The sequence below is a fragment of the Pogona vitticeps genome, chromosome 2 (genome assembly GCF_051106095.1).
Source record: "Pogona vitticeps strain Pit_001003342236 chromosome 2, PviZW2.1, whole genome shotgun sequence".
NCBI classification, from domain to species: domain Eukaryota; kingdom Metazoa; phylum Chordata; class Lepidosauria; order Squamata; family Agamidae; genus Pogona; species Pogona vitticeps.
This window is the reverse complement of record NC_135784.1, coordinates 268826754-268841212: the sequence shown is the minus strand read 5'-3', so window position 1 is coordinate 268841212 and position 14459 is coordinate 268826754. Positions and strand designations below refer to the sequence as shown.

The window sequence follows — 14459 nt, the reverse complement described above, 5'->3', positions numbered from 1 at the left end:
GCCCATCTCGAACCACAACACAAACATCGTAAATGCTTACATCTATCTCACTCTTTCTTACAGGGGTGTCTCCACATAAAATATTTATTTTTCCTGTTCATCTCATGAAAAACAATTTTATACAAAACCAGGCAGATTTGGTGCAAATAAGGGTACTTTTATGCAAAACTAGATAGCTCCACAGTTTAGGTATCTGGCTGCGGAGCCAGAGGTTGGGAGTTTGATTCCCCACTCTGCCTCCTAGGAGAAGAGCCAGCCTGTGTGGCCTTGGGCAAGCCACACAGTCCCAGGGCCTCCTCAGAAGAAGAGAATGGTAAACCACTTCTGGGTACTCTCTGCCTGGAAAACCCTGAAAAGGGTCATCGTAGGTCAGAAGTGACTTGAGCGCCTGTTGCTGCTGCTGCTGCTGCTGTTGTGCAAACCACCATTCTCACCCAATGCAAGGACCATTCTGAGAGCATCAAAATTTATTTTATTTTATTTTTTGCCATCTTCACCAGCCAGAAGAAGACTGTCACAATTCTTCACCATATCCTGTGAGGATGAGGCAGCTGAAGATCTTACATCCCTACTCAAACATTACTCTGTATTTTAGAGGAGATAACTGTGTCAGTCTGTGCTAGCATACGAGGCAAAAACAAAAGAAAAATAAAAAATAAGAAGAAAAGCATGTTGTGGCACCTTAAAGACTAACTGCTGTATTTTAATGTGAGCTTTCATGCATAAGTCTGCTTCCATCTTATGTATGAGTAAGTGGACTTGTCCACAAAAGCTCACATTAAAATAGAGCAGTTACGGTAGTCTTAAGTTGCTAGACATTCTTGCAGTCCTTATTTTGTATTTTTATTTTCTTTTTGTCTGCATTTGTAATTGTAAAACATCTTTGTGACATTTTCTTGAGAGAAATTTAGATCTTTCGCATTTCTGTTTTCTTGGACTACTATACTATTGTGAGTGGCCCCCACTGCTCCCTCTGAGGCAATAAGTTGTGGTAGAATTAGGACTTTATTGGCCACCCAGAAAGGTGGAAAGAGGATGTATAACACAAGTTCTCGCAGAGTCGGCCCCTCCAGGGTGTGGAGGTGCTGGAGTTCCTTGCAGCACCAAGCCCTTCTGGGCAATAGCAGAATCTACTCCAGGGCCGCCCTCTGGAGGTTGGCTGCCCTTCCGATCCATAGGCCCCTCTGGCTTGCAGAGGGAAGAAACAGAAATGAATGTCTCAGCAGGCTCAGGGCCCTTCAAACTCTCAGTTCCACTGTTGTCCGGGCTCCTTCCTCGAACCTCTGGCCTTAGTCCTGGCAATGGAGTCATCCCCTAGCCAGCCACAAATTACTTAACTCCCTGGTCAGTTAAGTAGAGATGTCCACATAGAGAAAACTGCTCAATTAGGACAGTCAGGAGCTCCTCCTGGCTTCCCTCCAGTTTGGGGAGTCAGCTTGAGGAAGCAACTGGGGAAGGATGGGAGCCAAGGCCACGTTCTCTCCTTCCCAGCCCCCTTGTGTACTTTCTCAGGGTTTGCATGCCACGTTATCAGCCTTGCCTCACTACCATTAACTCTAATACCAAGGAATCAAATGGTAAGAATTTGATTCACTTGCCTGTTCTCGTTTATACTTTCTGTGGAGATTGGTCTTAAGTGTTCATGACACTCTGTGTTCTTAAGCTTTCATGACAGAGTGCCAAAAGAGGAAGGAGATTAGGGAAAGGATGTCAAGGGGGTGGCAGAAAGAATGAAGAGTTCATTTCGAGATGCTTATTCCTTTACCAAGTTTACATATTTCCTTTCTGTGAAAATATTTTAGGGTGTTTATTTTCTTTTTTTTAAAATCTCTTACTTCCTTCCTTATTTGGAAGGGGAAAATAATTGGTTCTGCCAGTAACTGAGAAAAGCAGTGACTTTGTCTCTAACATGTCAAATCTTGTAAGTAACCACATTGTTTTACTTAGAAAAAAAGCAAACAATTTTCCTGAAACTGATTGTAACTGACTTTCGTCTGGCACGATTGAACTTTGATAGTTCCTAAAAGGTAAAGGTAAAGGTTCCCCTTGATAATTTTTGTCCAGTTGTGTTCAACTCTAGGGGGCGGTGCTCATCCCCATTTCCAAGCCATAGAGCCAGCGTTTTTGTCCGAAGACAATCTTCCGTGGTCACATGGCCAGTGTGACTTAGACACGGAACGCTGTTACCTTCCCACCGAGGTGGTCCTATTTATCTACTTGCATTTGCATGCTTTCGAACCGCTAGGTTGGCGGGAGCTGGGAAAAGCAATGGGCGCTCACTCCATTGCGTGGATTCGATCTTACGACTGCTGGTCTTCTGACCCTGCAGCAGAGGCTTCGGCGGCTTAGCCCACAGCACCACCATGTCCCTTATGATAGTTCCTAGCAGGGTGACAAATGCATTTCTTTAACCAGCACTCAGAACAAGGATAATAGTTGCTTCAAAGTCTGATTTTATGCATATGCTTCACCCCAATCCATGATCACTAGCTGCTTTTCACAGATCACTACTGAGTTATGTTCTGGTACTGCCTCTTCCTGGCAGTTACTCCTTATAATAGACAAAGAGGCTGAAAAGTCCAGAAATATTTTCAGCTTAGCTTCACACACATGGAAAAGATAACAACGTTTGTACGCCAGCCTTTGCTAGGGGACTGTCTACATACATTTTCCATACCATACCTGAGGCATACAGTAGACTAGCCTTCCTCAGCCTAATACCCTCAAGATGTTTTTGCTTATGACCTCTAGGAACCCCAGGCAGCATAAGCTATGGTTAGGGGGAATGAATTAGTTATTTTTATTAGTTTTTATATTTATATAAGCATTTATGTACATTTCAGTGTGCTTCATGGCCTTAATGGATACATGATCTTTGGTCTCCCAGTAGCCAGTCCAGCACTTTAGCCTCGGGAGTTGTAGATCAAAACATTTGGAGGCATCAGGTTGGGGAAGACTGCAATAGGCTCATATTTGTAGATTGCTAAGTGTTGAACAATACAAACCCTGCTGTGTTTTCACTACATACAGAAGTTTGTTCACTTCTCTTCAGTGGTTCAATAAATGAACCTAATTGAGCAACACTTTAGGTTCCATGGTGGTGACAGCAGCAACTACATATGGTTCCTAAGCCATTGAGCTATCCAGCAGTTCTAACTAGGATAAAAGTATACTAAACTTGGGAGTGTTTACAAATGTACTGTGAAATGTCTATAATGTGGAACAAATATGTTGTAGTCCAGCAATGCTCAGCATTTTTATCTAGAGCTTTGTTTATTTATTTCCAGGAGCTGTTGAGGCCTGAAGCTCTTGGACGCATAATCATATCACCAGCCATTTCTGGACAAGATTTTATCCAGTCTGAAGGGACAATAGTCTTTGAACCTGGGCAAAGAATTGGTGTTCTGGATATAACTCTCACTCCCAAGCCTCTTTCTCTGAATGCATTTCCTAAACGTTTCCAGATTGTGTTACTCAATCCTACTGGAGGTGCCAGAGTGGATGACATCTATGGCACTGCTAATATCACCATTGTATCTGATTCCAACTCCCAGGCAGTCTGGGGTCTGGCTGATCAATTGTACCAACCGCTTGATGACACCATTTTGAATAAGGTGCTCCAGTATTTAAACATTAAAGTAGTGACAGAAAGTACAGAAGAACAACTTGCTGCCGTGATGCACATCATAAATAAGGTACCTATCTAGATCTCTTTTGTGCAGTGACTAAGGTTCCCCTGGAATTAGAGAAGATGTGGCCCCTTTTGTAGGAGCTTGAACTGGTGAGAATGATAAATAGTAGCCATGACTGCCTGTCAGAAATGTTGGTTTGATTCTAAAACCAGGACTGACAATCTTTAGTAATGAAACATACCAGCGTATTTACTTGCCATCTTCCTTCTTAACAGAAGGTCACTGATTCAAACACCCAACTTAGGTGGTGATTCAGAATCGACAGGTGGTATATGTGATATAGTTCAACAAAGTGTTGAACTGGCAAACTGAGAGTATCAGGCAGAACCCCAAAATAAGCATCTTTATGTCCCACCAGACAGTCCTGTTTATCAAAAAGTAAAATATAAAGGAAATGGCTCCAGTACAGACTAAGAATTAGGAGACAAATATGTAATTTGAATGAGAGAGATTTCTGGAAGCTATGTTCTTCTGTGACCTTTACACCTGTGCCAACAATTAAAGAAACTGTCCATTTTGCTCCTGATTAAAAGGTGGGCCTTGTGATTCACAGCCATAGGCATAATTGCCAGAGTCTTCATCCCCAGAACATGTCAGTATCAATATATGTATCAGTACCAGTATACCATTCAAAACAATACATCCAGAGACAACCCAACTTGCTTGGTGATTGAGGAGGAAAATCCAAGTTATAAATAAATATAAAGACATACAGATTCAATAGGGGTTATTTCTATGTTGTATAGCACACCCCTAATACTTTCAGTATGATATATAAATGGCCTGATTGCCACTTGCATACACAAAGTAATTTTATTTTTGCTCCCTTATTTTACTTCCCAAGGTAATATCGGAGAGCGAAAAGCAGCCATTGACTGATAAAAACCGAAGCCTTTTGTATGAGATCCTCTGTGCGCTTATCAATCCAAAACGCAAAGATACTCGAGGCTATAGCTTCCTTGCAGATATTACTGAGAAATTTGCCTTTTCTCTGCCTGTTGGTGAAATGTGTGGATCACAGGGTGAAAGGTAAAAGTTCTTTCCATAGCATGTGCCAAAAATATATTCTGACATGAGAGTGAACACTGAAGTCCAGTTAGAGCTCTGAGTACACATTTCAGCACTGTAGAACCACAGCTCTTCATGTGTGAAACAAATAGAACAAATGTTTTGAAACATCCATAGTGTATGGTTGGTTGATTGATTGACTGACTGACTGATTGACATGCCACCTTTCTCCCAAAGGATCCAGAGCAGCTTACAGTATTTAAAGAAACAAGGTTAAATGCTAAGTAATAAATTACAGTGGTGCCTCGCACAGCGAGGTTAATCCGTTCCGGATTAACCCTCGCTGTGTGAAAGCATCGTTGAACGGGGCAAGAAAACCAATTGGAACGCATTAAACAGTGTTTAATGCGTTCCAATTGGGCTGAATACTCACTGTTCAACGATGCTGGCAGCCATTTTCGCGCCCTCCCCTCGCTGAACGAGGGCACGAAAACGCTGCGATCAGCTGTCCGGCGGGTCCAAAATGGCTGCCGGAACAGCTGAAAGGGCCGGGCGCAGCGTGTTCGTGCCCTTGGTAAGCGAGGGGAGGGAGTGAAAATGCTGCGCGCAGCCATTTCGGCTGTTCCGGCAGCGTTTTCGCGCCCTCCCCTTGCTTACCAAGGGAGCGAAAACGCTGCGCCCGGCCCTTTCGGCTGTTCCGGCGGCCATTTTGAAGCCGCGGAACAGCTGATCGGTGGGTCGCAAAGCGAAGGTTGGTAAGCAAGCCGCTTACCGACCTTCGCTCTGTGATTCCTGCCCTATCTAGGTGCCGTGCGCGGATTCATCGCTCTACGGAGCGACCGTTCTGCGAGGCACCACTGTATTACAATATTTAAAAAGCATTTAACAAATATATTAAAACTTATAATGGGAGCAATATTAAAAACAACAAAACAAAGTCATCCCTTAAAAACAATTCCCTTGGGCAATCAGTCATTTAAAGCAGTGGTCCCCAGCCTTGGGCCTCCAGATGTTCTTGGACTTCAACTCCCAGAAATCCTAGCCAACCAAGGTGGTGGTGAAGGCTTCTGGGAATTGTAGTCCAAGAATATCTGGAGGCCCAAGGTTGGGGACCACTGATTTAAAGGAAAGCCTGCCTAAAGATAAAAGTCTTCACCTGCTTGTAGAAGGACAGCAAAGGTGGGGTCAGCCTGGCTTCCCATGGGAAGGGGTTCCAGAGTCTGGGAGCAGCAACAAAGAAGACCGTCTCCTGTGTCCCCTGTGAGAGTGGTGGAACTGAGAGAAAGGCCATTCTTGATGATCTTAATACACGGGCAGGCTCATAAGGGGAGATGCAGTCCTTGAGTTAGCTTGGACCCAGGCTGTTTAGGGCTTTATAGGTTATTATGCACTTGAGAAGATAATTTTATTTGAATGGATGGAGATGAAGTCAACAAAAATGAATTTTAGATGTCCTGTTTGTGTTACTTCTCAAGAGTACTTCACCAATGCCTGTAGACCTAGTAGGAATTGTTAATTTGTAGTAATGTCACATATTACTCATATCATATTGCAAACAATACTGGCCACTAAAGGTGTTAAATCAAGCATGAGTACCTGTTGTACTTGTTTTCTTTTACAGGTAGTGAGTGACTTTTTCCATTTCTTGAGCTTGTTATTCCTCTTCTGTTTTAACAGAGGCAAAACCATCCTTGATCATTGCCCTTATATTGTAATCATGGCACATCACTGGTATCCACAGCAAATCAATGGGCACCGATTTGATGGGAAGGATGGTGATTTCATCAGAGTTCCTGAACATTTGTTAGATGCTTCTGCCTCAGTAAATTCTAAAGAGAACCACTGTAGGTTCATCCAAGTCACTGAGTATAGTAGCCAGCAGTGGTTTACAACAGGTGATAAAGGAACTGCCCTTAACAATAAGGTAGGCTTTTAAAATTATTTATGAGACCAGCATCTTGTCTTTAGGGAGGTTAAACTACTTTGCCTGGCGCTTGCTGGCAGCCTCCTGTTCAAGCACACGTCAGGCGTACACATTCGTTTTACTGCTGCCAGAGATTATGGTACTTTCTTCTCCTAAGCTTAGGTGTGCTATGTTGGATTTCTAAAAGATGCTTAATGTAATAAACTTCTGGAACACTAGCCATATTAAGCTACAGTCCAGTGGACACATAGATTACTGTTCTACCTTTTTAGTGCTCTAGTGTAATTTTGCTCGAGCGCTGACCTTTGAAAGCAACAACAAACAAATGGTTTGAAGACAAGGGGTACTTGGTTGAGGGGAAATGACATCTTCCAAGTGCCCCCTTTTCTTCAACTTCACTGAACTCTCACAAGCCAATAGTTCACAGTATCTGATGCATTCACTGTATGTATTTGCCTGTGATGGACAGGTTTGTGTAATAAATACTGTAGCTAAGAGCTCTGTCACTATGATGAAACTTGAATGTTGCTGAGCCTGTTTCATGCACTGAGGTCTTACAAATTTTTCCACTCATTTTTCCTCCTCTATTCCATTGCCCTCTGCTAACCTCTAATGCCATTGGTTAATCATTTGCAATGTCACAGTGAGCCCATTTTACTCCCATGAAAGGGAGTCTGTTGCTTGGCCCTGGGTTTGTAAGCTACTTTGTAATATCAAAAGGTAGGCTGATATAAGCTTCAGATGTTGTGGGCCCACAGTTGTCCATTGACTTAGCTGGTCAAATATTAGATCCTGACTGCTGTATCACAGACACTTTGGTAAGCCTTGGACCGGGCATTTGAAGGATAAGGGTAGTGGGAGAAACCTAATTTTAAATGTCGAGGTCTACAGGAAAATCTGAGTGAAGGCATAGATGTAGAATAGTACTGTGTACAGTATGTGAAAATCAAATGGAATATTCTCAAAATGTTTATTGGAAGAGGTTAGTACTCATGACATTTAAAAGAAATGCATTTGTACCAAAATCTCAAGCATGTTTTATTCAGAAGTACTGCCTTCTTCAAAAGGATTTAACTTATAGAGGTATGTGCATAGGATTACAGCTTACTTTACAGCTTGTGAACAGGTGCACGTGCATGGACACAAACACACATAAAAAAGTAGAGACTGAAAGTGTACCTTAGGGTGCACACAATAGGAAAAATGCTCATTGATCTGCCGTGATGTGCACCCGTGGCAATTGGGTTTCCCTTTGTGAATTTGCCTTAGTTGTCCTGACGGGTCAGCAGAAAGAGGGGAGGGAATTTACTAATCAGTGCTGGTTTACAATTCGTTAAGACAGCTTCTGATGTAGCTGTCTAGATTTCCATGAGACAGCAGGAACAAGTACAGCTATAGCACAAGATGCCAGCAAACCAGTGCTGATTGCAATTTCTAGTCTTCTAAGTGCTCTAGTGCAGCGGTCCCCAACCTTGGGCCTCCAGATGTTCTTGGATTACAGCTACCAGAAGCCTTCACCATCACCTCTGCTGGCCAGGATTTCTGGGAGTTGAAGTCTAAGAACATCTGGAGGCCCAAGGTCGGGGGAAAAGTCCAGCTGATTCCATTGAGCTGTATGTTGTGCAATCAGTGGAAAATACCACAAATCTAACCATGCCAAACCCTGAGCAGTTCCCCTACTATTTGCCAATGTAGTTGCCTCATTAGAAAGGAAAGGCCAGCGTCTGAATGGAGGAGCCCACACTTTGTATTATGGAGTCTGAGGGTCAATCACCAGTATCTGTACTTAGGGCGACAAACCTGAGAGAACCCACATTTTCAGACCTTGAGAAAAACTGCTGTCTAGTATGTTGCCTAATGCTCAATATACAAATTAAGACCATGTGAATGCTTTCAAAGGAAATAAATGTTTGTTCATTTCAGATTTTTTCACTAAGTCTGAAGAGTCAGATTCCACTTTTACTAGAAGATGACAATGTGGTCACCTATCGGATTTATTCCACAGACAGCCAAATTGTTCCACATAAGTCTTTATGTCTTCTTTGGAATCAGGCTGCCGAAAGGTATATTTGCAAACTTATTATAGTTATATAAATTGTGCATAATGTATGTGAAACAGAGAGAGATTTCTATTTCCTTGACTTTAGCTAATCAGTTTCCTGTTAGGAGCCTGAATCTTTTTCATCTTACATCACTAATATTCACTGGGGAATTACCAAATGACCACACAAATTTTGTAGGTGTGGGGTAGGAATTGGAGTATAAAAATGTAATTATGTATGTCTGTAGCCAGACAGATGACTCCTATTGCTATCAGTCAAAAAGAATACATTCTAAAAACTACATCATGCACAATAAAAATTAAAACACTGAAACCTGCAATGACAGAACTTTAAGACTGCATATGAATTGATTTGGGATTGAAAAGAAAATATCTGTTCTTTCACTCTTATATTTTGCAGTAGAAGAACAATGTTCTACCTTTCTCAAAGGCTTTCTCTCCTGCTACCCATCTGCTACATCCAATGTCTGTTTATAAGAGCAAGATTCTGCAATTGAAGCTGGATGCACACACATATAAGTCCATGTACAGGCTTAACCTATGACAGATTTTAATCTTGGAAGAAAGGTGGTTTCAGTTCTAAATTGAATCACTAGTAATAAAGTATTTCTGGACTCTCCAAGCCGGGGGTAAACAACTGTGACCCTCTAAGTGTTTCTGGATTGCCTTTTTAAATCACCTTAAAGTCATAGCATATTATTTTAACAGGTGTAATGGCAGACATAACACTTATATCCCAAGTGCTGCAAAAATTGTTGTGAAGGACTAATTGCCAGAAAGGCTAATTCCAGTTTTGGTGAGAAGACTGTGACATATCAGGAAACAGCAAAAATTCATGGTATAGACAATGTCTTATAAACAGGCATTGGATGTAGCAGGTGGGTAAGAACAGAGAAAGCACAAAATATTCTGATAAGCTACAGAAGCTTATCATTTGCACTTTAGGTTTACTAGAAATATAGCTTGCTTCAATCTTGGTCTTTTCCCCCGTTCTACCACCACAGAAAAAGTACTTTCTTATTACAAAGTCAAAGTCTGTTCTTAGTAGATGAATCTCTGAGTTCAAAATAGTTTGTTTCACTGAATGGTATAAGAGCTACTTTTTATCTGTGCCCTGCTTGAACAGCCCGTATCCTGTATAATAATGGAAGATGTATATTTGGCAGTTTTAGTCCCATAGCTTCAAGACTATGGAACCCCGATACCTAATGTTTGGCATTTATATTAAGGCAACTCAGGGCATGCCCTGGAAGCAGGGGAAAGTATCTGGCATCTAAAACATATCAATTAATATGTATCTCTCGATTAGAAAAGTGCAGTATTATCTTCGGTCACCAAGTGGTAAACACCTCTAATTAGTGCACAGGTTTACTGTTGATACAGTTTGAAGCAAGGAGGTATAGTTTGAAGTATAGGATTTTAGGGCACTCCCCCTCTGGCATGAGGTGGGAAGGACTAGAGGTGCCAGTAGATGTGCCTTTATTTTGGTGTTGCAGGCAGAATGTAGCCATCTTTAATGAAAATGCAAATTTTTCTGAAGGCTTCTGTAAATCATCCTAAAGGCTATGCCAGCCCAATGTTAATCATTTGAAAACAACCCCTTCTCTATTTCATGGGGTGATGGTTCAAACTTGGAACCTTTCTAGATCTGGGACAAGGCATGGCATGCCAATTCAGCTTACTAACATGAGCAGCCTAGATCAGTATGCCATATGCCTCCATATCCTGTGGTTCTTCTCTTACCCTATGCCTGGTCACATTGCTTTTACAGCAGTGGTAGTACAATGGCACTTGCAAGCTTTTGGTCAACATGTGACATACCAGTGTGGACTGAGCTTATCTGCCTAAATTAATTTGCCAGACTTTAGACCTAGTGAGGAGAGCTGAGAGTAGAAGGATTTTCAGATACTTTCTACTCTGGCTAAATTCCTTGAGATAATGGGCCAAATTAAAGAATCTATCCTTTCGTCCACTTAATTTTGGCATCTGTGTGGTTAAATTCTAAAATCTGTCTTGCCTATTCCCATAGATATGTAATACATGCACCAGTCCTCATTTTGGTGAAGTTTGCGATGTGAGTTATCCCTATGAGCATAATTGCTATGCTCATAATTCATGTGGCTCCCTTTTTTGCTCATGTTTTTCTTATGATTATTGATCTCCAGTCCAAAGACAAATGAATTAACATTATTGACCTTCGTTTCCCTTGCAGCTGGTTGTCTGACAGTCAGTTCTGTAAAGTGATGGATGATTCCTCCGATTACGTGGAATGCTCTTGTTCACACATGTCTATTTATGCAGCCTATGCACAGACAGACAGCTTGTCTTCTTACAATGAAGCTTTTTTCTCCTCTGGTTTCATCTGTATTTCTGGTTAGTTGCTACGTCATTATTTCTGCATCAGTGGACCATGTATTGATCTGAAAACAAATAATAAGGTAGAACATGTTCTTACTGGAATGAATTACATACAGTGGTGCCTCGCTTAACGGGTGCCCCGTTTAACGACAAAATCGGATAGCGATGTTTTAACTGGGGGAAAATCGCTTTGCTGATCATCGCAAAGCGATGATTTTTTAACAGCTGATCGGCAGTTCCAAAATGGCCACTGGGTTAAAAAATGGCCGCCCACTGTTTTCTGGGATGGATTCCTCGCTTACCGGGCAGCGAAAATGGCTGCCGCATGGAGCATTTTCGTTTAAAGGTGATTCTGAAGCCCATAGGAACGCATTGAAGGGGTTTCAATGCATTCCTATGGGCTTTTTAATATCACATAGCGACGAAATCGCTTTGCAGCGATTTTTGCTGCACCAATTATCGTCGCTATGCAAGGCACCACTGTATCTTTATATGAATAAGAAACATAGGCCAAGATCCAAAAACCTGCTTTAGGCATGCCCAGTGGAATTGTGGACTTCCTCCCTTTTTAAAGTATCAGACCTATGTGCTTTATCACAAATACCCTAATTTTTAGAAGAATTTTGTTTTACAGCAGGGAAGACTGAATCATATGTCAAAACTTCCTCTGGGGCAACAAAACCACTTGTGTAACTATTTGGATCCAGACCAAAATAAATCACAATTAAGTAATGAGACACATAGGCAAAAGCAAATAAAACAGATTTTATGCTCCCATTAACACTGAGCCAAAGGGTAACTATGCATCCTGTATGAAATGTGTTGTTTCAGTTAACTAGAACTAGTGGCCACTTCATTTCACTTTAAGTGGTTAGGAAAGGATCCATTCCTGATTGTGCCAACTAAATCATGTCTTACCTGTTTATTTCTAGATATTTAGGGCTACTTATATATTAGTTGTAAACATGAGATTTTAAGTGTATATTAACAGAAAGTATACAGAAGAAAATGTATTGACTGAAATTAATAATTCTAGACACTAAATCTCATCTAGCCCAAAAGCTCATCATATATAATGTGCTATATAATGATGGCTTTACCAATACTGTCACTGATTTTGCATGAATTCAGAAACTGAGAAGGTGCCTTGTGCTTCTCTAAGAATTTATAAACAATGTGATAATACACCAGAACTAGGAGATTTGTAAGCAGATGCAAGAACTTTGAAAACAGATTTGTGAGATGAAATATATTAACCCTTTCAGCGTGAATCATACAACCATAGAATAACTGAGTTGGAAGGGGCCTATAAGGCCATCTAGTCCAACCCCCTGCTCAGTGCAGAAATCCAAATCAAAGTATATCTGACAGATGGTTGCCTAATTTTCTCTTGAATGCCTCAAATTTTGGAGGGTTGTTGTTTATTTAATAATTTTCAACTTTATATTTTTGCCTTACCCTGCTTTTCTTTTGCTAAAACAGGTTTCATCTTGGCTATTTCTTCACACTTCTTCTGCACCAGATCTACAATGTTTGCAGCTAAACTTCTTACTCATATGATGGTTGCTTGCCTGGGCACTCAGGTAGGAAAGTACAGAGTATAACTCAAGACTGCTAAAGCCCACATTTATCTGGGTCCCTATTCCTCTGCTCTTGGTCCCAGATATATTGAATCTAGTTTCATTCATCCTTATTTTTTCAAGTACATAAAAAACAATGGTTGGAATCCTGTTGCTCCACTCCGAATGCTACTCCATTCAATGAACTTTGATGTAAAGTTTCCTATTGAAAAGCTGTAGAGTAAAAGACACTTCCTCAGCTCCCAAAAAGGCTTCCCTAGATTGAAATGAATTCCTGGGGAACCTCAGAATCTGAGGCAGAGGGTAATAAAAAACCCTTTAAATTAAACATTGAAGTCTGTGTTTAATTATATCATCACCTTTTATGTACATGGAGTTGAAAGCCATCATTTATTTGTAAGTTCACTGCATATTTAAAGCTCTACTCTTGTACTAAAAATATATTCTGGAGTTCAATGTTAGCATATAGCTCCCCCCCCCCCCAATACAATATGGTATAAACGTAGTGTGAAGAGTAAATGCTACAACAATATTCATTACCAGGAAAATATGAAATACTATTCAGGTGAATTTGTAGGTTTATTCTTATTAAATTATTGCACTATATCTAATATTAGCAGACTAGAAATGAGATAATCCTAGAAAGCAAGAATACTGATGTTGTGCTTCTTCTCTTACACTGCCATGAGTCACAAACAACCCTCAATTTTTAATTTAATTTTGTATTTATGCTGATTTGCAAAAGGATATAAGCAGTAATTTTTCTTCTATGTTATTTTGCTAGACATTCCTACTCCACTAACTGAAGCGAGAAACAGAAGTTAGTGATAGGCTGTAATTGGAGTAGAAAGTGCATTAATTAATGCTACAGAGAAATGATAGAACATTTTTTCTTGTTTGTGAAATCAAACTTCAAAGGAATCCCATGCATAGGTCCTAAAGACCAATACCAAACAAAGCAAGCTAATTTGTGTAATCCTGGAAATAAGGAAAACTCTGACCATGATACTCAAATGATCCCATTAGTTAAGAAGTTTCCTTCTTGTATTAAGGATTATCTCTAATGTATGGTACATCTCATCTACGAATGTGGCAGCTTTTGAAGTAGAAACTATTTTGTCAAAGGAATAGGCTTAATGGAAGTGAAGGAAACATGTACAATGTAGATCTTAGAAATGACGAGTAAAGTAGGTGTCTGCATCTAGTTATGTTTTGGTCATGAGGATGCAATGATGTTAAATTTCAAAAGCAACAGTATGCACAACAGAGATAACTTTGCTAGTGCAATGATTAACATTTTCTAGTTACAGAAGAAGCAGCATAAAAGGAAGGTAACTGACAACTTTTTCAACATTTTAATGAATAATGAGAACAGGTTGTTTCTCAATCAGTGTTAACAGGTGATTGAAATTAATTGCTTTTGAAAAGTAAATCTCTATATTCTGCTTCAGAGTGTTGTAAATAATTCATAAAACAGGATAGGTTTGCACAGTCTGATAAATAAACCAGATGTATGAATGTATGGAGCAGGAAACTCTCTGGGAATGAAAAATGGAAATGACAGCAGGAATAAGTAGATGGCTTAAATAAACGTGACCATTCCATATGTTCCCTTCAAGGAAGTCCTCACAAAGCTGAAAAGCTCCTGCGTTTACTGCTTCTCTGCCTGTGGGTTATAACAGTGGTGAAAAGGGTCTGATAATAGAGACAGGAAGTATACAGGTGGTACCCGAGAGAATGAACTCAAGTTGTAATCAGTTGGATCCACTATTACTTACCTTGTTCTTTTAACCATTGGTGACGTTGATGAACCCTTGTCCTTTTGTTATATAATC

The 14459-nt window shown here is 40.5% G+C and overlaps 1 protein-coding gene across 1 annotated transcript in view; it reads left to right on the top strand.

Moving 5' to 3' along the window:
* ADGRV1 (adhesion G protein-coupled receptor V1) overlaps nt 1-14459 on the top strand; it is a 341656-nt gene that overhangs the window by 176796 nt on the left and 150401 nt on the right. The window contains exons 77-82 of the mRNA XM_072992549.2: nt 3288-3695; nt 4537-4721; nt 6378-6624; nt 8548-8687; nt 10899-11059; nt 12527-12627. Coding sequence (XP_072848650.2) covers nt 3288-3695; nt 4537-4721; nt 6378-6624; nt 8548-8687; nt 10899-11059; nt 12527-12627 — 1242 coding nt within the window. The remainder of the gene's footprint in view (nt 1-3287; nt 3696-4536; nt 4722-6377; nt 6625-8547; nt 8688-10898; nt 11060-12526; nt 12628-14459) is intronic.